This window comes from Ctenopharyngodon idella, chromosome 15 (assembly GCF_019924925.1).
Source record: "Ctenopharyngodon idella isolate HZGC_01 chromosome 15, HZGC01, whole genome shotgun sequence".
NCBI lineage: Eukaryota > Metazoa > Chordata > Actinopteri > Cypriniformes > Xenocyprididae > Ctenopharyngodon > Ctenopharyngodon idella.
Window position 1 is genome coordinate 30,409,121 of NC_067234.1, and position 26,349 is coordinate 30,435,469.

Below are 26,349 nucleotides of genomic sequence, written 5' to 3' on the forward strand. Positions count from 1 at the left end.
TTTTCAATTGCACAGCTCAAGGTTTATTTATATAGTTTACGCTGAACACCATCATGACATCAAATCATAATTAGCCTGAGTTATCCATAGGTGTATTTTTATTTTTATTTTTAAGTACAAATGCGTTTAACTGCAAAACCTTTTCCATTTACCAATGTGTTATTCAAAACACTTTTCACGTTTAATGTTTATACGTATTAAATTTTACAGTCTGTGTAGGAGTAAATACAAGAGTAATTACTCAAAATGTGGTAAATATTGTATTTATAATAATTGTATAACTGCTGTTATTTGATGTAATATTTTTGTAAATAAATTGTTTTGTAAATAAAATGTCTTCATGCCAACTATATCAAGTGAGTTCTTTACAAAAGGCCATAAAATTGCTTTCATAATAATGTGATGTTTGTGTAGATTTAAGTAATGTTATTTATGTATTATAATTTATATAATTAAAATATAGCTAAGTAATCATTTTGGCTGGGTATCAAAATAAAATGAAAGATTAATGAACAGTACAGTAGATATATAAACGGAATTGGGCCGTGTCTGGAGCGCATTAGTGATTCCGGCTCGACTGCGGCAGTGTCGGTGAGGTAACGGCTGCCGCATCTGGCCCGACTGATTCTGGCTGGAATCGGGCAGTGAGTACACCGGCATCCGGCCCGATCACGGCAGACAGAAGAGGGAGTGGTAAGTCTCCGGCTGGCGAGAATCATACCGGAACTGGCCCAAGTGTATTTTGCTATCTGGGTACCTTTCGACTCTTCTTGCTATAGTTTTGATTGGATTGAGAATCCCTGATGTAAAAAAATAAACATTCAGTAGTTACCAAGAACCTCTAAAGCATCTTAACACTTTTATTATAAGCATTGGTGTTAAATAAATGGACAGATTCACATTTAAAACAACCATCTAGGTTAAGATGATAAAAAAACAAAACTCATAATGATAAATCCCAAAAATACATTCAATGTATGTTGTGTAAAGTGAGGCATGATGTCAAACAAACTTTACTCTTTTACTAACAGCACCACATTCATTAACCCTAAAGCCTAAACACAGCAAAGGGGAACCTCAGAGAAATGGCCATATTGCACCTCAAAGATCTTTTGGATACTGAAATAAAGACCAAAATATGAAATAAGACCCAGACATTTCTTGACAGTTCTCATGAGATTCTGCCTAAACTAAGCCTGTAATCTGACAGAGTTTAGCAAGCAGCCTCTGTGGTGAAGGAGCTGTGGTCCAGCACTTCCTTTGGCGGCACAATGAGTGTGAGAGCATGATCTAAGGCCACTGCTGTCAGACCCCACACTCGATACCTGGGACTGTGAAACACAGGGAGTGTGTACCCGTAACGATCACCGGTGCGGAAGTGTGTGTAGCCTCTGTTCTGGGCTTGACATAAATGCTCCAGAGTCAGGGTAAAAACCTCTTCTACCTGTCAAACAAAGAGATGCAGTGAGGACAAACACTGCCATGATGTTGTAGATCTGAAGAGATGCTGCTGCACTGTACCTCACTCGGATTCGGTTGAAAACACAGTGTCTCCAGCGGTCCAAGATTGGCTATTACAGGCGCAACCATCATCCCAGACTGAAAATTAGGAAACACGTACAGTTAGATGAAGAATTACACTGATCCTTACTGCAGGAATAGTTCAGAGCTTTCATTCAAGTTTGTTGTGAAAATCTGACATTTGTTTTCTTTCTGACCTTTTTTCCTTTAACCATCACTTTATTTACATACCCGAGATCGATATCCAATCATTTTTGTCAGTTAATGTCCTAGATAATGTAAAATTTCAAAGAATACATAAAAAAAATAAAATAAATATATCTGGGGAAAAGGCACAACATGTTCTTGTAGGTTAAAAACAAATCACCAGCGATTCTATGTTTTTGATGGGTTTGATGTTATTTAACTCTTAATTTTATCAGTAAAAGGCCAAGTGGATGGAAACTTGGCTAGTGTGATCTTTTATCAAATACACCAATTTAATCAATTAATTAAAAAACAAAACAAAACAAAAAACTGAATAATAAGATACTATAGGCCAGACTAAGAGTTCACCTCTAACCCCAATTAAACACACCTGATCAGCTAATCAAGCTCTTACTAGACATACTAGAAACTGCAGTCAGTGTGATGAAGTGATATGCAGGCATGAGTTTACACACTTCTGCTACAAACTGTTACCAATAACACTGTCAAAGCAGCTATATTACACCGCAAACATGGAACATAAGTTACGTCTGACATGGCATTTGTTTACTAACACAGACTGTTCAGTGCTGCTTGAATGTATTTACTCAACAATTATGTAGTTTTATTGAATTAATGCAGTTTTAAATTCAAAACATATCAATTATAAATAAATGATGAAAAAGTTCTATAATGACAAAAGTTTAAGGATTCTCTGATGCCTCTTTATTCACACAGAATTGTCTTCAGGACGAAGGAGGGTCAGAGCAGCATCTTACACACTTTACAGTTTAGGGCCGCAAAACTTTTCTTTGAATGAATATGTCTCATTGTACTGTTCTGGTTTATGGAATTATTAATAATAATAGTAATAAAATGACAATGTTGTTAGCCTACTCAAACTGGTAATAAACTTTTTTCCAGGCTTCTGATTGGCCAACACGGCTTTTGGCAGAGCTTCATAGTGTGTTTCTGCGTTTTCATGTGGACGCAATTTTTTTTTTTAAATGGAGGAGGATAAACTCAGTTTATAAAAATACCCTTGTACGTGTGGACTAGGCCTCATTATTGGCTGGCTCCTGCGTCAGCATCACACGCATGCGTCGTGTTGACCACGTGATCAGCTTTGGCCAATACTGAGCCGGACGTAGAACCTGGAAGCGCTGAACGTAAACAGTGCAGGAGACTGACAGGGTAGAGAAGAGATTGTTGAATAAAGTCGTTATTTTTGTTTTGTTTTTGTACACAAAACGTATTCTCGTCTCTTCATAACATTAAGGTTGAACCACTGCAGTCACATGACTGTTTTAACGATGTCTTTAGTAACTTTCTTGACCTTGAAAGTGTTGATTATATTGCTGTCTATGGACGAGTCATATACCTCTCAGATTTCATCAAAAATATCGTAATTTGTGTTCTGAAGATTAACGAAGGTCTTACGGGTGTGGAACGACATGAGGGTGGGTAATTAATGACAGAAATTTCATTTTTGGGTGGACTAACCTATTAAAAGGCATCACACATCAGCAACGCTTTGGCCAAGCACTTGTGTCTGCATTCAGATACTTATATCTTACAGATAATATGTTTCTAGCCTAATACCTTATACATTTGAAAGTGCCTGTATTATGCTTTTTCAGATATTACCCTTCATGCAGTATGTTATAGAGCTGTGTGTGAATGTAAAAAGTCTGCAAAGTTTTAAAGATCAGAGTGCAGATAAATAAAGTTTTTGTCTCCTAAAAGAAATAATACTGCTGAAAAGAGTCATAAGTAATTCAGTCTCACTTCCTGTGCAAAGATATGTAGATTTTTTAACACATTTGCATAATGTCAGCATATGGTCTTTACTGGCTGTTCACGGCTGCTTTGCCCCGCCCTCAAACAATGTAGTTGTATCCGGAAGACTTATGCTGGAATTGATAAGGAAAAACCGATGGCATCATTACTGTTCGTAAATTCAAATATGGTAATGAGCGTCTTGTTTCCGACATGCACTGAAAGCGGTCGACCAATCACAGCAGACTGGGTCATCTGACCAATCAGAGCAGAGGAAGCTCACAGAAAGGCAGGGTTTAGAGAGACAGAGTCTTTGATCGAACCGTTTCAGACACTGAGAGAAAACAGCTGATGCGACAGTGGATATTATAAAAAAAATTAAAGTGTTTTTTGATCTAAGATACAGGTAAACCTGTTGTAAGAGATTTCAAAACAAAACGAGGAAGCTTATACTACAAACCTTACTGAAATTCTCATACTCAACAGCACATCTCCTGTAACTCACCATATCATGCAACGGTTTCATCACACCCCACACTTTATCTTCAGTGACGTGGATCCCCAGCTCCTCTCGAGCTTCTCTGAGAGCTGTATCTACCACAGATCTGTCAGACGGGTCTTTCTTTCCCCCTGCAAAACTAATACAACAGTGATGAGAATAGCGTTTAATTGAAATAGTGTTAAATTTCAGTGGAGCTACGCTATACACCTTTGAGCATCAGAAATGAGTTTTAGCTCTGGACGTGAGGCGTACCTGACGTCACCTTTGTGCCGCCCCTTCAGCTGGGCAGATCTGAGAGTGAAGAGGAGTGCGGGACGTCCGTTCACAGCACACAGACACACCAGCACTGCCGCCCAGCTCCGCCCTTCCCGCTCATACAGAGCAGCGTTGGCCTGCAGTGAGCGTCGGCAGCGAGCTTCGTTTCCTGCGGACAAACACTCGTCTGTAACACTCCGTGTGAGCAGCCCACGAGTCTGACCTGTCAGCACTGCAGATCGGCTCGCGGTTTCAGTGTTAGCCAACCGCTGGAAGCTGCCTGTGCTATCTGTGCTGCGTTTGAAGACGCATGTTTGTCTTTTAATACTGCTTTCAGGAGAGTTCTGGCTTTTCTCCAGTGGGCTTTTGGGCAGAAGGCACTTCCTCCGGCACTGTGATGGAGATCCATTCAAAGAGGCGTGTAAAAACAGGAAGAAAGTCTTCGGTGTGTGTGCCCAGTTAATACTGCTAAAATTCATGTGTGCTAATAGAAAATGAGTGCTAGTGCATATCTGTCTCATGGCCCGTGAACACACGTGTTCGGAAGGGTTCAAAATGGCAGGAAACCCACTGGAAGGGGAGCGGTGGGAGCGAGAAGACATCGGAGCAGAGGAAGCAGGAGTGTGTTGATCTCGCACTACACTTGAAGAACTGCAGACGATATGAGCGTCTCTGAGCATCAGTTCCAGTCTGTGAAACCTCAGCTGATTCACACAAGTCTTCACGTGTAGAGTCCTCAACATCCTGCAAACACAGTCCAACATTAACAACAATTGCTCTGGCTTTTTTTGTCTGAAGACCATAAAGATGGCTTAACAAACTCTGGGATACAGGATTAGTTTCCAGTTGACAAAACCAAACCAATCCAATGATGTTGATCATCAACTTTCTCTGTCCACTCAGGGCTCTGAATAGTGAGCGTGTGCACATGAAAGTGTGACATCAGCAGTGAACAGCCAATCACACGCCGTGAGCATAGTTAACTTCTCGTGAGAGTCAGCGTGATTGACTTCTCTCTTCTGCTTCACTGAGAGACATATCTTTATCTGGAAGACAGAGGACATCTCCAAACTTACATATGCAGCGCTCTCCTTAGCAGTTCATAATACTTTATGGAAAAATAAAACCCACTACATGAAGAAATCTGTGGTTATGAACACAACCGAAAATGGAGGCCTGAATTTCTTAGATTTTTCTACCCTTGAATCACACCTTCAAAGTCAATTGGATTAGGCAATTCCTTAAAAAAACAACATCTGTCTGGAATATTATACCTCACTTTATCTTTTCACAGGTTGGTGGTCTTCAACTCCTTTTGCTCTGCGACTACAGCATTATCAAAATTCCTTTAAAACCATCTTACGTCCACAAACAGATGCTTCTTTCTTGGAATTTAATCTATAAACACAACTCTCCAAATAGGTGTTTTATGTGGAATAATAATCACATTCTGTATAAATCAAAATATTTTTTAAAAACCGTTTTGTAATGATATCGTTTTTGTTAGCCAACTTTTTAACCATGAAGGACTTATGTTAATCTATCCTGAATTTCTTTCTAAATATAATATTCCAGTCACTCCTAAAGATTATGCTGTGGTTATGGATGCTTCTTAAAAACACCTGTCCTCAACTCTCTCTATCCCTGTTGGATCCTGCTAATACTGAAGTTGGTCGTATCTGTTTCTCTCTTTCTCCTATTAAGAATAATAATTGTTTCAGAGGGCTTCGTTTCAGAGGGATATTGTCTCCAGTCCTGCTATGGTTATGTGGATGGTCTGTTGTAGAGTAAAATCTGGAAACTTCCTCATAAATATTTAATCACAAATAAAATCAAAGAAATTTCTTTTAAACTCATTTATAAATTAATAGTACCCTTGTAAATATCTTGTAAACAGATTTAATTGTGATATTGAAATATTTTGTGGTTTACATGCTGGAACATTATTTATTTTGGAGTTGTCCTCGTTCAGTTTGTTTCTGGTCAGATTTCTGTTCTTTTATTAAGGCTCACATCATGCCCAGCTTTCAAGTGTGCTTTAAAAAATTTCAATTTGTTTTTTTTTCTCCTATGCTTCTTTTTTTCTCCTATGCTTCTTCTAGCTAAATTTAGTATTCATGAATGTAAATTTGGGGGAAATAAGCCTTTGTTTTTAAGAAGTTAAACAATACCTAAATATAATGTTATGTTTAAAAAACAAGAAAGCTGTGAAATGTGTTTCTGTTTGTAAACATTTTCATATTTTTATTTAAAGTGATAGTTCACCCAAAAATGAAAATTTGATGTTTATCTGCTTACCCCCAGGGCATCCAAGATGTATTTTTTTAGAAAATGACCAATCGTTTCGCTAGATAAGACCCTTATTCAGGTATCGTTTAAAGCCCTTTGAAGCTGCACTGAAACTATAATTTTGACCATTTGGAGACCACTGAAGTCCATTATAAGGAGAATAATCCTGGAATGTTTTCATCAAAAACCTTAATTTCTTTTCGACCAAAGAAAGAAAGACATGAACATCTTGGATGACATGGGGGTGAGTAAATTATCAGGAAAATTTTATTTGAAAGTTGACTAATCCTTTAAACTACGCCAGAGCGTGTATACACCTCACGCACCGGATGCCGTGCGTGCGCTTGGGGCAGCTGGACATAGTGGTGTATTAGAGGTAAAAAATGATATAAATACTGTTCGGTTTCTCGCACAAACCGATCGTTTCGTGTCTTAAGACATCAATGTGTCGTCACGAGCCGCAGGGTTTAATTTGGATTTGTCTGTGCATGTTTTTTTGACTCTTATAGATGGAGTTCCCATTGACAAGCATTATACGACTGACGGACTGCAACGGTTGGAGTTAAAAATCATCATTTGTGTTCTACTGAAGAAACAAAGTCACCTACATCTTGGATGCCCTGGGGGTAAGCAGATAAACATCAAATTTTCATTTTTTGGTGAACTATCCCTTTAACTTTATTTCTATCTTTTAAGTTTGTCAGTTTTATTTGTCTTATTTTTGATTAGTCAATGTACCCACCTGACTGTAATCGCAAAAATTCTCTCTTCTGCTGAAGATTAAGACATTTTAAGCACATTTACACAGTAAAAACTAAAGAGATGACCTCAAAAGGGGACAATTAAAAGAAAACATCTGGCTATATTAATGCATGTGAAACTAGTTAATAGTCTAATAGTTCATAATACACTGTATATTAAATAATCCTCTATAAAAGCCGAGTCACATAGAAAGTCAAAATCTTCAAGTCAAAAGTTTAAGGTACAAAAATGGCACAAATAGGCTAAGTTTGATGTTTGATTGGCTTTACGCATCTATGTGAAGTCAAATGAATAAATTGCACAAGGGTCTTCATCATCTGAAAACTGAATGAGCGAACATGAACCATGTCATACAACAGTTTTAACACTGATATGTTCTCACAGCCTCACTGTAGCTGATGTTATCCACCGGGTTTAGTCATTTATGTCATTAGTTGGTCTGATCTGTCAGTCAGAACATCTTCATCAAGCTGTTTAGAACAGGTGTCAATCTGATAGGTGTTTTTCTCTATCGAATTGTGCTACCTGTTTCAGTGGAGGCAGCACAATCTGACAGGGAAACAACAACAGTAACACAAACCAACTATCAAATACATAGACTTTAAATCAGTGGTTCTCAACTCCAGTCCTCAAGACCCACTGCTCTGAACATTTTGTATGTCTCCCCTTATTTAACGCACCTGATTCAGATCATCAGCTCTCAAGGAGAGAGCTCCATGAACTGAACTGAGTGTGTCAGATAAGAGAGACATACAAAATGTGCAGAGCAGTGGGTCCCGAGGACTGGAGTTGAGAACCACTGCTTTAAATCACTGTACCACTTTGCTGCTGATATGAGGGAAACAGATCAAATGAAATACTGTGCCTCGATGTATCTAAAAGTTCTTTATCATTTACTGCATTATTATAAACATATATTAGACTCAAAATCTTTTAGTTCAATATATAACGAACACGAAAAGAACATAAAGGGGCAAAAACAACATTATACTCGATATCACAAGTTAACAGATAGTTGTTGAACAAAAACTGATCACAACAAACTCCAGCCTGTCAGTCATTTATATTCATTCAAACACACGTGGAAACTTAATCATTATAATCCACAGCGATATAAGCAAACATCTGTTTCAATTCGAATAAATGATTACAAAACATTTAAAATCACTAACCTTAAAATAACCCAAAATCAGCACAATGACGTTTAGCGGATGTTGTAACAGAAACCACTTCTTCTTCTTCGGTGGTGTGTTTGAATGTTGAACAGGTGCATTACGCCACCTACTGGACACAGACACACACACACACACACACACACACACACACACACACACACACACACACACACACACACACACACACACACACACACCACAACAAACTCATTAATTATTTTAGCATTTCACAGTAAATTATTTAAAAGAGTCACAACAAGCGTTTAAATGCTTTAAAAGCTAATAATATTGTATATTGTATATAATGTATCATAAACAATGATATAAGTCGTTATCATTATGTCGTTGATATAAGTCCGTTCTTTATTTTATTGTGCTTTTTAAAATGGTTTTAAAACTGATTTTTTTTATTCACATATTTAGCTTTTTTTTAATCATTTATTTATACACATATACTCTTTTATTTTTGTTCTCTTTTAACAGCGTTTAAAGTGTCTCGGTCACTTTGTATTTTTATTTATTTATTTATTTATTTATTTATTCTCCATTTCAAATGGTCTCTGTGTTGAGTCTCGAATCTTCATTCGGTTCGATCGATTCATCAAAAAGAGCCGATTTCAAAGAACGATTCAGTGCCTTCAGAAATGCGTTGTTTTGATCGCTGCTACCCTGAATGAACACTCGACATAACTGAATTGTGCCTCACGACTGTTACAGTAAGTACATTAAGGGGTTAAACATCAGTAATATCTGCTGATTTTGTAATAGTTAAGCTAACAGCCACACGTGTAAACACAGCAGGACAATCACAGATGGTCAAAACTGAATATAAACCTCAGAATGATACTGAGGTCAGCATTGTCTGTTTGTACAGTGTGCTAGCGAAACTAAAATCAATGTAGTGTAAATATGGGATAATTTAAGATGATTTAAGACCAAAAAAAAAAAAAAAACAGTTTTAGGAAGAAAGTTTGGGGTGGGCTAAGTGATATTCCGGTGTTGTTGTTTTATATTCTTTTACTATTACGAATATTTTTAAATATATATTTTGCAACTATTTGGTAACTTTTATAAAAGAGATAGGTCTTGAAAGAGACTGAACAGAACTACATCTGTACTATAGTATTTACAATAGCTTTTTGCTCGTTTTAGAAAATTCAGTGGTACTGCCCTTCTTGCCTGAAGGAGTAAAAATGACAGAGTCAATAAAGGAAGGATTATTATTTCTTAGACGTTTTGGTGATTCTCAACTGTAGACATGCAGTCAGGGTTTCTGCAGGTGTCAACACGTTCAATTTAAGACCTATTCCACATCCTTACTGACAAAGTATGAAGGAAAGTCCCAGAATTACTTGCAAAGTAAATGAATTTACTCACATTAGACATGAACATTTAACTGAACATGACTGCACAGAAGTGTAATGTGTGTACATTAATCTGAGTCTCGCTCAATCTCCTCCTCAAACGTTTCCTTCCAGCTTCTCCATAGAGCTTTTGACTTTGTTATTGCTCTTCTGCAAACTCGTCTGCATCTCTGGCCAGACTTTCAGAAACCTCTTGGAAGGTTTTTTCTTTCTTTTCTAGTAAGTACCTTCAGGTAATCTCTGTACGTCACACTCCTCCTTCCTTCTCATCTGATCAAGGTGGACACAGTCTCAAAAAGCCTGTGTGCAACAGCAGTGTCCTCCTGCATGATTCAGTCTCCTCGTCCTTGTTCACAGAAAAGCCTCTCTCCACAGAGGCCTGTCCACGGTCAGAATGAGCAGCTTCTGACCAACGTTCTGGATAGGACTTGCTAAACCACACAAGAAGATGTTCAGCCTCTTTTGCATGGTTGGGAATGCGAGGAGCTCCTCACTTTTGCTTCTAAGCGACAGGAAGGCCTCAGATTGATGGAGACATAACTCAGGGATGTGATGCTCCGGATGAATCTTTTCTGATGGTGTTTGTCAGTCCCTGCACGCCCTTCTAAACTCAAGGGCTCTGAGCTCAGCAGTTTTGCCTCTCTGACGGGGGGTGAGCTGTAAATCATATGTACAATGAAATTATATTTGCTGCTTGCATCCTGAACATAATTTATAAAATAACTATTTAAATCATTACCTTGATGAACTCAGCCGAGTCTTCACTGAAGAAAGGCATCACTGGCTCATGTGTTTGATCCTGTCCTGTGACAGTCATGTATACAGGTGACCGAGATGAGAGGATCTTTCAGCGCTGCTTCTATCATGTCCAAGGATGTTGTCTCAGGGTTTGGGAGTTTCTTCTTATCTTCTCATCCATATACAGCTGAAATGATGGCCCTCCCAGGTTCTCAAGCCATTAGTACATTAGTTAACATGAACTAACAATAAACTGCATTTATTAATCTTTGTTAATGTTAATTTCAACATAATACATTATTAAAATCTTGTTAACATTAGTTAATGCACTGTGAACTAACATGAACAAACAATGAACAACTGTATTTTCATTCACTAACATGAACAAAGATTAGTAAATACAGTAACAAATGTATTGCTCATGGTTAGTTCATGTTAGTTAATACATTAACTAATGTTAACTAATGAACCTTATTGTAAAGTGTTACCAAAAAGTTCAAACAACTTCAAATGCACATTCACATTAAGATGGACAGCAGGTTCCTGAGGTGAAGTTGGTCCACACACTCCTGAGAAAAGTCAAAGAAAGAAAGAATCAATCTTTACACTTTTCTGAGCCAGGTTCAGGTATGTGTCTGAGATTTATTCAGTTATTTCTATAGTATTGTACCTCACATGTCTATTGATAGTTTTAATAATTAATGGCAATTGTTAGGTTTGTTTGTTTTTTCTTCATTTTTCATATAATTTTTTTTTTAATATATTTTGCAACTATTTAGTAACATTCTCTCTCCCTTTTTTTGTTTTTAATATTGTTTTTACCCCATAACAGATCTTGTATCAATTTAGTAACGTTAGATTTGATAAAAAGGAGCTAGTCTTATAAAAGAACTATTTACATCGCTGAAATATTTATAACACTAGCTTTTTGCTCATTTTGGAAAATTGTCACAAACTCAAAATTTTAATTTTATCTGAAATGCTATTTTTATTAAGAATTATTCGAACATGTTTATTAATACAGTATACCATTACGGATTTTGGCCATTGTTATTTTTAAAGTCTTTTTTTTTTTATATTATTTTATTTTTTACCCCATAACAGATCTTGTATCAATTTAATTTTAACTTTAGATTTGATGTAAACAGGGCAGGTCTTGAAAAAGAACTATATAATATTTACAGCACTAGCCTTCTGCTCATTTTAGAGAATTCTGTCACAAACTCATCCATGTCCAGTTCATGTGTTATTGCTTTTTCATAAGATAAAAGAGCAAGGTTTTTTTTCCTCTCATGAAGCATTGTTCAGCAGAATGGTGTCAAAGTTCTTGCTAGAGTAGAGAATGAGCTCTCATGAAGCAGAAGAGACACCATGACCAGTGCAGAAACATTAATGCATCTTTGTGTTCCTGCAAGAGTTTGCAAACAGCCTCATTCAGCTTGGAAGCTTTTTGGACAGCATTGGTCTGGCAGCAAGAAATTCATTCTTTTATTGCATCAGCTGTAAATTATTTGTGGAAAAGCCCAGAGACCCTTGCAGGTCAACGGATGCATTGTCATCAGAATGGCAAGAATGACTTCCTCATTCTCCTAAAACATTTTGTGACTTCATAATGACTTGTCCTGTGGATTTCCAACAGTCTGTTGAGATATGGGCAACTGTACCTCTGACAGACAAAATGATGGCTGAAAAAAAGAGTATAGGAAACCTGACAAGTCACAGAATATTTTGGCACAAGTTTCAGTTTGAAATGCATGTGTGATTGAGAGATGAAGCTGGAGGTTACAGCAGTGGATGTAGGAGATACGCCTGCCTTACCTGAACACCTCTCGCTCCCACTCATCACTGATGCTCGTTCATCACACTGGCTCTGTATATACTCAGACAGGTGTCGTAATAATAATCTGCATCAAGCTGCTGGAACCAATGAGATGTTCCTCTGGCACATCATTGCACGCAAAGTGAATTACAGCAGACACATTTTCAGTGTTTCGCCGATCTCTTGCAGTGTTGCCAATTCCACAGTTTTCCTGTGGAATTGAGCTATTTTAACACTCTTGGGTTGTTTTTCATGTCCACGGATTGAAGCAACCCCAAATAACATGATATTTAGCCCCTGGAATGCAAATTTTACCAGAGTAACACCACCAAAAACGCAGATTTTACCCCACAGAACCAGGGGACCCGGCAAAAACCTGGCAGTGTAGGTGAAACCTGGCAACCCTGATCCCTTGTGCCATCACTTTTTAAACAGAGTGCAGCTGAATCAGCAGTGTCATATTTCTTTCTTTCTTTTCTGAACCATGGATGCCAAAATTTAAATCACTTCATTCTCGATGGTTTTGGAAATGTACTTTGCATTTTGTGGGATACTTGATTTACTGTAATGTCAGCAAGGTCTTTTTTCCAGCGTGTATTTGAACTACTCCACAACACCTGCCATGTTTTTTATGTAATAGCGATTCATTCTATCTGTTGCAAACATGCTACGGTCTCCCCTATGAACTCGACTCTGTTTCTCTGACCTCACTGCCACAAGTGGGTGAGGTGCTGTGTTCTAGTGAGCTAAAGTGACTTTCTTTTGTCCTTTCAGAACAAGAAATCTGTACATGCTGTGTTTTGTTAGGATACTAAAGTGTGGTAATAAAGTTCACTAATAGTTGTAATAAAGTTAATTGGCAGTTACTGTTGTTATATTGCTTCGTAATTCAGCACGACTGTTAACCGCAAAGGTAGCGATGTGAGCTGAGGCTGTCTCAACAAAAAAGAGAGGGAGTAGGGAAGAAAAAAGAAAAGAAAAATATCTAGCGCTGAATTGAGTATTGCACCAGTTTTGTGATCGGCTGTTATTTGCCGTGAGGTCAGGGTGGGCCAAGCTTCTGATTGGGTGGGCCGGGTAATTGCCATAGCATTTCTAATGAAAATTTACGGAGCCCCGGACATGACATGCAGGAAAAAAATAGTAGGCTAAATCGTGCGCACGATTTACTAATTCGTTCCCTCAATTTACTAAAACGTGTGTTCGAAGGGAACAAATTAGTAAATCGTGCGCACGATTAAATTTTTTTTCTTGCATGTCATGTGCGGGGCTCTGTAAAAATTAAATGAATGTGATACTAAAATTATGTAATGCTTGCTGGTAAATAAAAGATTGTACTGTTAACATTTTACAATAAGGTTTATTAGTTAACATTAGTTAACTGCATTAGTTAACATGAACTAATAATGAACTGCACTTCTAAAGCATTTATTAATCTTTGTTAATGTTAATTTCAAAATTTACTAATACATTATTAAAATCTTGTTAACATTAGTTAATGCACTGTGAACTAACATGAACAAACAATGAACAACTGTATTTTCATTAACTAACGTTAACAAAGATTAGTATATACAGTAACAAATGTATTGCTCATAGTTAGTTCATGTTAGTTAATACATTAACTAATGTTTAACTAACAAACTTTATTGTAAAGTGTTACCAATGTACTTACTCAGGATCTGGAATGAAATAATTTCTGTGTCATTCTTACTGCATTCTTCTAGCAGCATTATAGTTAGTTTTTTTGCAAAGTGAGTGACATAGTCGCTAATGTCAGCTCAGGCGTTGTTAAATGAACACTTACAATATTATTGTAGACGATACATATCGCACAGCCAAAAATCACAGATCACAAATGAGGCATTAGAATCACCCTAGAATGAGGAAATTCAGTGCAGTTATTCAATTAAACATTCAGTCCAAACTTCTAATCTTTCTAATTTTTAATATTTAAACACGAACTCACTGATGAATCACTATTTCTGTGTGAAATGTTTCACAGAATGAGAATTGACTGTGTAGTGTGTTCCTAATCAATCAGGAATAATCATGTGACACATTATCACAAGCTTTTCATGACTTCACACATATAACCTTCATTACAACATCATTTGCTAGCTGTCCCTGACCAGCTAGACAGGTTTGTCAGCCTTCCTTTCGTTTCTTTCCCACTATGTCATTTTGGCCATGGAAAAAGTGTGTAGTGCTTAGCTAGAAGCATCCAGAGAACTTGTAATACTAGTTGTAACCACACCTGTTCAGGTTTAAAAGGAAATGTACCTCAGTTAGTGAAGTCATTATCTGTACTTTGGCAGAACCCTTGGATTATCCGTCTACCTCCAGTATCTCCAGGATCATGGCTTCAACCGCATGGGCTCCAGAGGCATTTTCTTGCCCTATATGTTTGGAAATACTGAGAGACCCTGCGACACTCCCCTGCGGGCACACATACTGCCTCCTCTGTATCCAGACGCACTGGGATCAGGCAGCGACTAAGGGCTCCTGTGAGTGTCCTCAGTGCAGACAGCGCTTCAACCCAAGGCCCGTCCTAGCCAGAAGCAACGTGCTTATGGAGGCGATGGAGAAGCTGAGACTGAGTGGGCAGGACGGCCCAGAATCTGCTCCGTGTCCAGACGTGCCCTCCTCCCAGGCCGGACTGTACCCCGCTCTGCCCTCGAGCTCCCCACAGCTCTGTCCACTGCATCAGCAGGTGCTGGAGCTGTACTGCTGTGATGATAAACACTGCATCTGTGAGGAGTGTAGCCTTCTGGGACACAAGGGTCATCAGGTGGTGCGGCCGGATGAAGAGCGACAGAAGATTCAGGTGCGTGACTGCATGTCCTATTACATGTGGGGGGGATCTTACAAAACCATAAACACGTCATATTTCACCCCAAACTTTTAAAAAATAATTAAGTATGTAAGGAATGATGTGAATTATCACTAAAAGCCCCGACAGGGTGACCAATCACATAATCACAGCCACTGTCTTAAGATCTAGTCTGTTTATGAAACCGGCCACATGACTTGCCTTAAAGGGTTTCATTATGTTTTCATTTGCATCCTGCTTTTTCATGGCTACTTAAATGAGCATATGGACATGAAAGATTGATTTGGATTTAAATTTTTACACCATGTCAGAGCAGTGAGTCTTACGAGAGACATGTACAAGAAAAATGAGCACAAAGTACTAGATTAGTTGCCGGAGACAACAGTAAAATACACAATTATATATGTAGTATATAATATTACAATGCTCATTATTTATCTATTTCACACAACCAAACAGAACAAAAACGAGGCTTGTTTCTCAAGTTTCAAGTTTCAGATTTCAGTTTTTCAAGCAATTATGCTGTAGTATTGAGCAATTTGATGCATATAGTATACAGCCTTGAATTTTTATTCAGTAGTGCCATATAGTTTCACATACTCATTATTAAAGTATTTGTTGTATATTGTGCCCAAGACATTGTCTTTAAATGCAAATGTACTGCTGCTCCCTGACCCCTATCCAGAATAAAGTGAATTTTGCATAATAGGTCCCCTTTAAAGAGATAGTTCACCCAAACATGAAAATTATGTCATCATTTACTCACCCTCATGCCGTTCCAGACCTGTATGAATTTCTTTGTTCTGCTGACCACAAAGGAAGATATTTGGAAGAATGTCAGAAACCAAACAGTTGCTGGTCCCCATTGACTACCATAGTATTTATATTTCCTACTATAACAGTCAATAGTCGCTTTTCCACTGTCGGGCCAGTGCGAGCCAGGGCTTTCAGCGGGCCAGGCTAGGCTAATAGCCCCGGACTTGTAGCACCGAGCCCAAAATCACGCTGCATTTCCACCATTGGGCCAGAAGCTCCTCAGCACTTCACTAAAACCCGCCCGTAACACGCCTCTCTGGAACAACGTCACACAAACCTGTCATTTCACAAACAAATGGAAGTTTTATCAGAAAAATAATCAGAAAGAAATCACTGGAAACTAGCGAGATCGTAAAGTGAACATGATAAAAGCAGGCGTTTGTTGGCATTTTGTTGTTTACTTAAAGATTTAAAAACCCAAGCATCGATGTTTTACCAAACAAATTGATCATAATGAATTAATTTGTGTCAAGATTAAACATTAGTCACAGAAATAAAGTGGTATTTACTGTTAATTCACAAAAGAAAGAGGACACACGTACTTATTCAGTCACGTCTGTTTCTGTTTATTTGTAGTCATGGGACAGTATGTTTACATCACATTTACATAGAATGATAATTTCTACAAATTTTAAATATGGATATCAGACAGTCCGTTAAGAGACGAGGCGTGCTGACAGATAAAATAAATACATGATTGTGATAGTCTACGTATATGATTTTTTCTGATTTCTTCAAGCCGTCGTATTTTCCATGTTTACTATGGTAATAGTCTTGGTGATCAGAATCCACATCGTATCACAAACAGAAGTTATTTCAAACACTTGCTGCTGACTGAAAGTGAGTTTTGAGCTAAAATGTTTTTAAAAGTCTTTAATGCTGATGTTAGCTGGTAACCTACATGTAATCATCCATGGCGCCTCCGTCTCCACACACAGATTAACTCCGCCTTTGTTCGTAACCACTCCCTCAAGCCCGAGCTGGTCCACTTTGGACCAAGGTATTCGGTAGGCCGAAAAACCCTGGCCGTTGGCCCCGAGGAAGCCCAAACGAGGCACGATCAAGCCCCGGAAGTGACAGAAACACGACTGGCCCTGGCACGTACTAGCACGCCCACCTTAGGCCTGATAGTGGAAACGCGGCTAATGGAGGGTCTGATCTGTTTGGTTACTGACATTCTTCCAAATATCCTCCTTAGTGTTCAGCAGAACAAAGAAATTCATACAGGTGTGGAACGACATGAGGGTGAATAAATGATGACAGAATTTTCATTTTTGGGTGAACTATCCCTTTAAGGCCCGTTCACATCAAGAATGACAGATATATTAGTGTCCACTCCAGCGGACAGCATCGGTCTGTTTATTATAAGCGCTGCAGTTTTGTTGTCTGTCTCTGTAAATGCTTGAGCTCTTAAGTTGGGTGGATTCTAATTGGCTGTCAATGTTTTTATCATTCATCATCTTATTCTGCATGACCTTATTCTACATTCTTAATCCTACCCAATACCTAAGCGTAACAGCTAACTTACTAACTATTAATAAAAATTAAATTAGGAGTTTATTGAGGGAAAAGACATAGTTAATAGTGAATATGTGTTCCATATACTAAAGTGTTACCTCTGTGTGATTACACAGCAAGAGCTGATGGAATTGAATGCCCGGATACAAGAGAGCATCGCAGACAGAGAGAGGGTTATTCAGAGCCTTCCCCAGGTTTCTCAAGCACACAAGGTAAAATGACTGCTTAATAACCATGTAAGAAATACTGTAACTCTGTTTTAATAATGTAATGAGTTTGTGACCTGCAGAGCTCAATGCAGAAGCTGATGATGGACAGTCAGGCCGTCTTCATGGATGTGTTGAGGAGCGTTGATCTCAGCCGCTCTCAGGCGCTCGAGCTGCTTCAGGCTCATGAGAAATCGTCCTCGAGCCACATACAGGCCCGAACCTACCAGATACAGCAGGAGATCGCCCATTTGCACCGGAGACAAGAGGAGCTGAAGACACTGGACAGCATTCAGGATCCCATCACCTTCCTGAACGTGAGTGTGACATTCACTTTTAATAATAACATTGGTCTATAACAGTGTATGAAAACATTGCTGTTTCTGTTTTGTTTAAAATTGCCACATTTGAAGCCTAAACTGCTGTTTTAGTTATCATTTATTAACCATTACAGAACTTTTAATTTGAGTGAACTTAAAACAATATTCACATAAACCCATTAAAATAAATGTCACATTGAGCTGTGTGTGTTTAGTGATGTTTGTGTCTCTGTCAGCTCTCTCTGTTTGCATGAGAGCTGTCAGATCATTTTTACCCAGATGAAAGTCTATTTTGCATATTTGTTTAAAAAAAGTTAGAAAATGACTAATTTAAAGAGTTGGTAACGATATTTTATATGAGGATCGATCCTTTTGATGCAACATCAGTATCACATTGGCAAGTATTCGCAAGTGACTCATAATCTTCTGCAAATCCTGTAGTAAATCCCTAAATATTGTCCTTTCAAAAATATATTTATCATGAGTGACTGGTTTAATATCACCTTGGGTATGTGCATTTGTTTATACAAACATATTCATAAAAGCAGAAAAAGTAGACACATGATCAATAATAAGCAAGGGTTATTATTTTACTGATTTGCAGACATTCATGGCGGTGGACTCCATGGATCCGGCGGGAAGTGTAGCGATGGAGATATTGACTCCAGAGTCAGTGATATCAGGAGTCAGATCGTCTCTGGATGCTTTCAGAGAGGGGGCAGAAAATCTCACCAAAACCAGCCTGGCCAGTATCTTTAGAGTTGGTGAGTTGTGTAAAGCTTTTCAACGTCTTCCTGCCGAGCGTCAGCATTACTCATTCTTTGTAATGCATGGCCTTTCATGATAAATTGCGATAAATAACTGCATTAATTTATTAATAACTAGAATAAAGTTTATCTTTATAAGTTTACAGAATATGCATCACACACACACACATATATATTTGTTTTTTAATTCATATTTTATCTTTACTACTTACTATAATAATCACTGTAACTTTGACACCACAAATGAATTTGACTTTTACAATGAATGTAAAACAGCTGTATCAGTGATATAACGATCAGTCCAATGTGACCCTGCAGTCAATGATGCGGCTGCTCTGGCACAATCATCCAGTCAGTCATGTGACGGAGGCGTCATCTCCAGCGAATCACAGCCGCCCTCACAAACCCCAGGTAAGTACACATTATAGATAGTGTACATTGAACTCATCTGGCCAGAGTGTTATTTTTGAAATCTCTTCTTCAGCTTTTCAGATTACAGAAGTAAAGTCTGTCTCTGTGAAACCGGATGTTAAACCCAAAGTCAAAGCTTTGTCTCCTGCAACACAAGAACAGCACAAGAAACAGGACTGTCCCTCTGCCAATCCTAGTAAATCATTTCACTTTATGCATAAATCATTTCATTTTGTATCTTGCAAAAAGAAAAAAAAGAAGTATTATTATTATTATTATTATTTTAAATATTATGGGGTGAATATAATAAAATCCACAAGAATATGTCCAGGTCCTGAAAATAAAATAAAATAAACTGTATAAGATATAAAATAAATATAGTATAGCAGAAAATGAAGATTATCAGATCTAGTTAAGCACACAGTCAATTTCACTTAGCACAATAATACTTTTACTAATAATAATGAGAAATACAAAAACTCAAAAGTACAACATTTGCATTACGGGGACAGGGGGTTTAGTAAATAAATGCAAAAAAATCTTAATGGTCATAAAATTAGTGATGGGTGCTTTCGAAAGATGCATCAAAACCTTTGCGAATCATTTCGAACCAGAGTGTGTATCAAACTGCCAACGTCAGGCGATTTCAGTAAACGAGGCTTCGTCACGTCATAACGGTTTCGAAACGTATCAATGTCAATGGTTCACCACTAGGGGGTGATCTCTGTCAACCCATGAACTAGTGTATTTAGCTGCTTTTTCACCAAAATTACACGGAACAATTTGTCCCAGGAACTTTTTTCCCCCAGACCTGTTGCTGTCTGCGTTTCCATCACAGTCTAAAGTACCATGAAGATTAGTGACGTAGGACTGCGTGCAATTTTTCCAGTTCAAGCTGGATTTTATCCTTCGCATATAAGCTTAATAAAGCGTGAATCTCGCCATCGTTCCATCGGTCGTATTTTTTAAACTCCATTGTTGATTTGAATAGTGAACAACTCTTACAGCACGCACTGCAACAAACTTTTAAAAACAGTTGTTGAAATAAAATGGTGCATGGAGTCAACCAGTCAGCATGTTCAGCGCACAAGTCCCACCCCCGAAAGTTCCTGAACTTTGGAAAAGTACTAGCCCATGAGCAGGGACTTTTTGAGGGGGAAATTTTACCTGGAACTTCATTTAGACCCTGGTTCCTGCGGTGAAAACACACAGAGTACCACCCCAAAGTCCCTAGTTCCTGGGGAAAGTTCCTGCAGTGGAAACGCGGCTTATGTGAGATTTTTACCTGATCTCGGATCAGTTTTATTAATTTGTAGACATTTAATGACACATTTGTATAATAAAAAGGAAGTGTTGTAATTAAAAGTCTCTTATTGGTCTGATGAACCAAGCTCTCCATAAAACAAACAAAACAAGGCCTACAATTTAATAAAATAACACATATTATAAAGACACTTCATATTTAATGGTGTGAGATGATTTGTTAATGTCATTTAATAGATTACACCTTCAATAAAACATTTGCCGTTGGTTTGTAAAAGTTTTAAGCCTATTTGGGCTAGTTTTTGTTGCATTTACACTGTTCTGACCAGCATGTGGTGTGGAGCACTTCGAAATAGGGAATAATTTTGCAAAAGCTTTGTTTCTTGCATCACTACCTAAAATATGCATATATTATGTACAGTACACACAGTTTTTGGAGGGGTGAAATGTGACATGTCTTCATCAGTATTGTGTCTCTGCAGTGGAGGGAACAGCATCCTGTTGTCTGTCTAAACCAGCTCCTAAAACCAGAGAGGAAATGCTTAAATGTGAGAGTCTGCTGTTAGTGATTTTGTAAAAAATACGTCCCTCTTTCTTTTTCAGTATTTAATGGTGTGTATTTTCTTTCAGTCCGCATCGAGCCTACACTAGATCACAACAGTGCTTTCCGTCAGATTCGTTTATCTGATGGATATCGCAAGGCGACTCTCTGCGCGGAGAACCAGAGCTATCCGGATCATCCGGACCGCTTCGTGTACTGGAGGCAGGTGATGTGTGTGGAGCCGCTGGCCGGGAGCCCGTACTACTGGGAGGTGGAGTGGACGGGACAGAGGGTAACAGACTACTCCAACATTATAATTCACAAAAGCCTTATGCTCAAGGTGCATTCAAACTATTGCTTGTATTGGGAAAAAAAAAAAAAATTAAATCACAAAGTGTACTTTTATTTCTTTGCGCATAGCATTAATAAGTATTCTTAAAGTTATTTATTATGCCTTTTCAGATATTACCCTTCATGCAGTGTGTTATAGCTGTGTGTGAATGTAAAACACTCTTTGAGATATCAGCGCAATTAACATGATTTGAGGATGTGCTTATTACTTTGTTGTAATGAAGCAAAACTTGGTAAGAATCATTGCCGCTACGCTCTGACAGAGCCTGAGAAGTTTGAATACAATGCCATATTGCTGTCAAAAAAATTACATTTTATTAGTGTACTTAAAACTGGACAGTGGCACAACGTTTGTGAAGCCTAAATCTCACCTACATGTAATCATCTTACTAGATAAAGAGAATCCTGTTAAACACGAATCTTAATATTGATGAGTCGTGAGATTTGACTGGCTCCTTCTGTCTGGTTGGAGTCGAGTCTCTGCGATTGTGTGAGGTGGATTTCTTCTGTCTTCAGGTGACTGTTGGCGTGGCGTATAAAGACATGGAGCGCTCTGCAGCCGAGGACAGCGCCAGACTGGGCCACAACACACGATCCTGGAGCCTGTACTGGTCCGGCAAGGCTTTCTCTATGTGGCATGCTGGGAAAGAAACCGCACTGGCTGGTCCCAAAGCCAAGCGTATCGGGGTTTACCTGGACCAGCAGGCCGGCGTACTGGCTTTCTATCGAGTCTCGCACAATCAGGCCCAGGAGATATGTTGCGTTCACACGGATTTCGACGCTCCTCTCTTCGCCAGTTTCCGCTTCTGGTCTGGAGTCGGCTCCTCCATCACTATCTGTGAGCTCAACTGAAGAGAAAAGAAGTACAGAAGCATATGCCTTTATAGCTTTCTGTATCTGTTTTTCATCACAACTTGACTGGCAAAATAAAAACACAATACTAATGCATCATAAGGTTTTGTGATATATGTGTTTGTCTAACTTTCATCTGAATAACAGCAGATACATGTGAACATTAAGCACAATTATCTATAATTTACATGTTTACGGTTAAATAGCAACAGTATTCTGAACATATAGAATATATTTGACTTCAAGAGCTGTTCCTTATAAAATGTGAACTTATCTATCCATATAAAGGTATTTTTTATGTTTGTAAAAAGCATCAAAATGTAGCAATGATGCAGTTGACTGAATCAAACAGAGCTAGCAATGAAATAAAATGTAATTTGTTTTACATTCAATAGTGGTCCTAATTGAACAGGTTAAAAATGTTCCAGATACTTGTTTGCTCTCAAACTCTTTCTGTCACTTTACTTGTGTGAAGAAAGAGTGTAAACCAAACACTGAGCTGAAGTCTGTCATTAGAGCAAAACGTTTAATCTGGATCAGAATGATCTGGATTTCGAAATCCCATGTTTTGCTATCCAGGATCAGGTAATCCATCTTACTTTTGTGCTGGTTTTTCAAAGCAACATCGGATTGGATCACCCTGATCCAGATACACACTCTAAAGACGAGAGCAAAGCATGCTGGGAACTAAAAATCCACTACCCACTTTCAACACAAATGATGAAGTAAACTTCAGTTTGACATGTTTAAGTGTATTTTACTCAATTAAATTAGGACAGAATGTGCAGTAATTGTGTGGTTCTAACTCATATTAATGAAGTACATTTAACAAGCAGCAGAAATCATTTTTACAGTGTAGATTAAAAGATGGGACAGATTGATAATTCCTGATTGTGATGTGTTTTATCTCCATCAGATTCCCATCAGTTCACTATGGATCTGAACACAGTGAATAAACGCCTCCGTCTGTCTGAGAGAAACACAGTGATTACTAACACTCTCACAGAGCTTCAGCCTTATCCTGATCATCCAGACAGATTTGATGATGTGCCTCAGGTGTTGTGTAGAGAGAGTGTGTGTGATCGACGCTGTTACTGGAAAATTGAGTGCAGTGGAGATTACGTGGACATATCAGTGTCATATAAGAGCATCAGCAGGAAGGGAGACAGTAAAGAGTGTTGTTTGGACATAATGATCAGTCCTGGAGTTTGATCTGCTCTCCTGACGGTTACTCATTCATACACAATAACATAGTGACTGTTCTCCTTGTAAAGCCCATCATCAGCCGTAGAGTAGGAGTGAATGAGGAGGATCACTATAGAACAGTAGTGTATGTGGATCACAGAGCAGGAACTCTGTCCTTCTACAGACACAATGAGCCTCATCCACACAGTCCTGACCACATTCACTCAACCACTCTGTCCTGGGTTTGGGGTTTATCGTTATGGATCATCGGAGAAACTGTGTTGATGAATCAGAACAGACTTTAGAGAGATTCTACCCATAATGCTTTGAGCTTATGATGAATCAGTGACAGTGAGATGTTATAGAGACTCTTCATTACATTATCATCACACCATAGTCTATAGGTTACAAAAATATAATGTCCACAGACACATTTAAACACATTTATCAGTTGTTACATCCGAAGGTACAAAGGAAGAGCACGAGCTGAAGGTTGTTCTGCTGTTACACAAAGAACCTGTCATTCAGTGACAGACGACTGAAGAAAGGCCGGAACACACCAAGCCGACAGTTGGCCGTCGGGCAGTTTTTGTTCGTCGACCGACTAAGTTTTCTCAGTGTGTTCTGCACCATCGGCTGAAGTTGGTCCTCGTCAGCTTTTTTCCGGCCGATTCGACATGTTGAATCGGCGTCGGCGCTCGTCGGTCCGTCGGGCCATCTGATCATTCTGATTGGCTGTTCAGCTACTGCCACCTGCTGGTACGGAAAGGCATTTCATCTTGCGCAGGCGCAGAACGGACGTGCTACTTGTCCATCGGGTGTCGAGCATCGGTTTGGTGTGTCAGGCCAACTTTGGACACAGACGCTGCCGACGTGACCCAACCCCGCAGTCTGCTTTCGTCACCACTAGTTCGTCGGCGTCGGCTTGGTGTGTTCCGGCCTTGAAACTAATGAGAACATTAAACTGTTATCTAGAAGTAAACAACTGTAGTTTAGGCACAAGTCAGCCGCGACGCTGAGAGAATAATTACCTTTATGGAATAATTCACTAATGTGCTGAAATACAATGTGAACTAATATTCTCAGTTGCAGTCGCGCATGTCTGGGAAACTCATGAATATCCATGTACAGGTGCTGGTCATATAATTAGAATATCATGAAAAAGTTCATTTTTTTTTATTGTAAATTATTTTTAAAAATGAAACTTTCATATATTCTAGATTCCCTACATGTAAAGTAAAACATTTCAAAAGTTTTTTTTTTTTTTTTTAAATTTTGATGATTAGAGCGTACAGCTCATGAAAGTCCAAAATCCAGTATCTCAAAATATTAGAATATTTCCTAAGATCAATCAAAAAATGGATTTGCAAAACAGAAAAGTTCAAGTTCTTTAAAGTATGTTCATTTGTGCACTCAATACTTGGTCGGCAGCACATATTACAGCAAATGACTTGCTCCTAGCACAAATGACAGCATCAGTGAAGTGTGGCATGGAAGTGATCAGCCTGTGGCACTGCCGAGGCACTATTGAGCCTTCAGATCATCTGTATATTGTTGGGTCGACTGTTTCTCATCTTTCTCTTGAAAATATCCCATAGATTCAGGTCAGGCATGTTGGCTGGCCAATAAAGCACAGTAATATCATGGTCAGCAAACCACTTGGAAGTGGTTTTTGCACTGTGGGCAGGTGCTAAAGTCCTGCTGGAAAAGGAAATCAGCATCTCCATAAAGCTTGTCAGCAGATGGAAGCATAAAGTGCTCCAAAATCTCCTGGAAGATGGCTGCATTGACTTTGCACTTGATAAAACACAATGGACTAACACCAGGAGACATCACAGCCCCCCCAAATCATTACTGACTTCAGAAACTTCACACTAGACTTCAAGCAGCTTGGATTCTGTGCCTCTCCAGTCTTCCTTCAGACTCGGGGACCATGATTTCAACATGAAATGCAAAATTTACTTTTATCTGAAAAGAGGACTTTCGACCACTGTTCACTGTCCAGTTCTTTTTCTCCTTAGCCCAGGTAAGATGCTTCTGACATTGTTTCTGTTTCAGAAGTGGCTTGGTAGTCCTTTTCCTGAAGATGTCTGAGTGTGGTGACTCTTGATGCGCTGACTCCGGCTTCATTCTACTCATTGTGAAGCTCTCCCAAGTGTTTGAATCGGCTTTACTTGACAGTATTCTCAAGCTTGCGGTCATCCCTGTTGCCTGTGCACCTTTGCCTACCCAATTTCTTCCTTCCAGTCAACTTTGCATTTAATATGCTTTGATATTTCACTCTGTAAACAGCCACCCCATTCAGTAATGACCTTCTGTGACTTAGTCTCTTTGTGGAGGGTGTCAATGATTGTCTCCTGGACCATTGCCAATTCAGCAGTCTTCCCCATTAGTGTGGTTTCAAAGAACAAGAGATACCCGGAATTTATACTGTAGGGATGGTCATTTAATGAAACTCAAATGTAAATATTCTAATATTTTGAGATACTGGATTTTGGACTTTCATTAGCTGTACGCTCTAATCAACAAATTAAAAAAAAAAAAAAACTTTTGAAATGTTTTACTTTACATGTAGGGAATCTAGAATATATGAAAGTTTCATTTTTTAAAATAATTTACAATAAAAAAATGAACTTTTTCATGATATTCTAATTATATGACCAGCACCTGTAAGCTCTGCCTTCGGAAACCGAAAATCTCGTAACAGCGGTTAGGGGTTAAAATTCATTTGTCCTTCCATCACAATGTCCCTTCAGGGTTTCCGTAGCCCCTTATGTGACCCACAACAAAAACAAACAAATATACATTCAGTAAGGGATACAGTTGTTAGAAACTACTTTTGACTGGTTCATCTCTGATGATTGTGCCAATGTAGTTTATATACAGTGATTAAAAG

At 38.5% G+C, this 26,349-nt stretch overlaps 2 protein-coding genes across 3 annotated transcripts; one reads left to right on the plus strand and one right to left on the minus strand.

Moving 5' to 3' along the window:
• On the minus strand, window positions 1–8,584 carry nudt8 (nudix (nucleoside diphosphate linked moiety X)-type motif 8). Its single transcript, XM_051861226.1, has 5 exons — window positions 8,467–8,584; window positions 4,241–4,987; window positions 3,992–4,124; window positions 1,522–1,599; window positions 1–1,444 (listed from the first exon to the last, which is right to left on the minus strand). The coding sequence occupies exons 2-5, from the start codon at window positions 4,984–4,986 to the stop codon at window positions 1,214–1,216; spliced, it is 1,188 nt and encodes a 395-aa protein (XP_051717186.1). The 5' UTR covers window position 4,987; window positions 8,467–8,584; the 3' UTR covers window positions 1–1,213.
• ftr86 (finTRIM family, member 86) lies at window positions 5,296–26,304 on the plus strand. 2 transcript variants are annotated; one of them, XM_051861225.1, is made up of 10 exons: window positions 5,296–7,158; window positions 14,709–15,217; window positions 17,674–17,769; window positions 17,847–18,080; window positions 18,688–18,847; window positions 19,169–19,261; window positions 19,335–19,457; window positions 21,007–21,072; window positions 21,155–21,357; window positions 21,933–26,304. In XM_051861225.1, the coding sequence occupies exons 2-10, from the start codon at window positions 14,750–14,752 to the stop codon at window positions 22,266–22,268; spliced, it is 1,779 nt and encodes a 592-aa protein (XP_051717185.1). In that variant the 5' UTR covers window positions 5,296–7,158; window positions 14,709–14,749; the 3' UTR covers window positions 22,269–26,304. The 2 variants fall into 2 exon arrangements, with proteins under 2 accessions (XP_051717185.1, XP_051717184.1); XM_051861224.1 differs by lacking the exon at window positions 5,296–7,158 and adding an exon at window positions 8,787–9,185.
• Window positions 26,305–26,349: the final 45 nt, after the last annotated feature.

Bases quoted from the DNA above. Each gene is read 5' to 3' on its own strand.
- nudt8 (XM_051861226.1), bottom strand. From the start codon at position 4,986: ATGTTGAGGACTCTACACGTGAAGACTTGTGTGAATCAGCTGAGGTTT. The intron at 1,600-3,991 runs GTGAGTTACAGG...CCTAATTTTCAG, and splicing joins TGAAACCGTTGCATGATATG to TCTGGGATGATGGTTGCGCC. The intron at 1,445-1,521 runs GTACAGTGCAGC...TTTGTTTGACAG, and splicing joins TTCAACCGAATCCGAGTGAG to GTAGAAGAGGTTTTTACCCT.
- ftr86 (XM_051861225.1), top strand. From the start codon at position 14,750: ATGGCTTCAACCGCATGGGCTCCAGAGGCATTTTCTTGCCCTATATGT. The intron at 19,458-21,006 runs GTAAATCATTTC...GTGTCTCTGCAG, and splicing joins CTGTCCCTCTGCCAATCCTA to TGGAGGGAACAGCATCCTGT. The intron at 21,358-21,932 runs GTAACAGACTAC...TTCTGTCTTCAG, and splicing joins TGGAGTGGACGGGACAGAGG to GTGACTGTTGGCGTGGCGTA.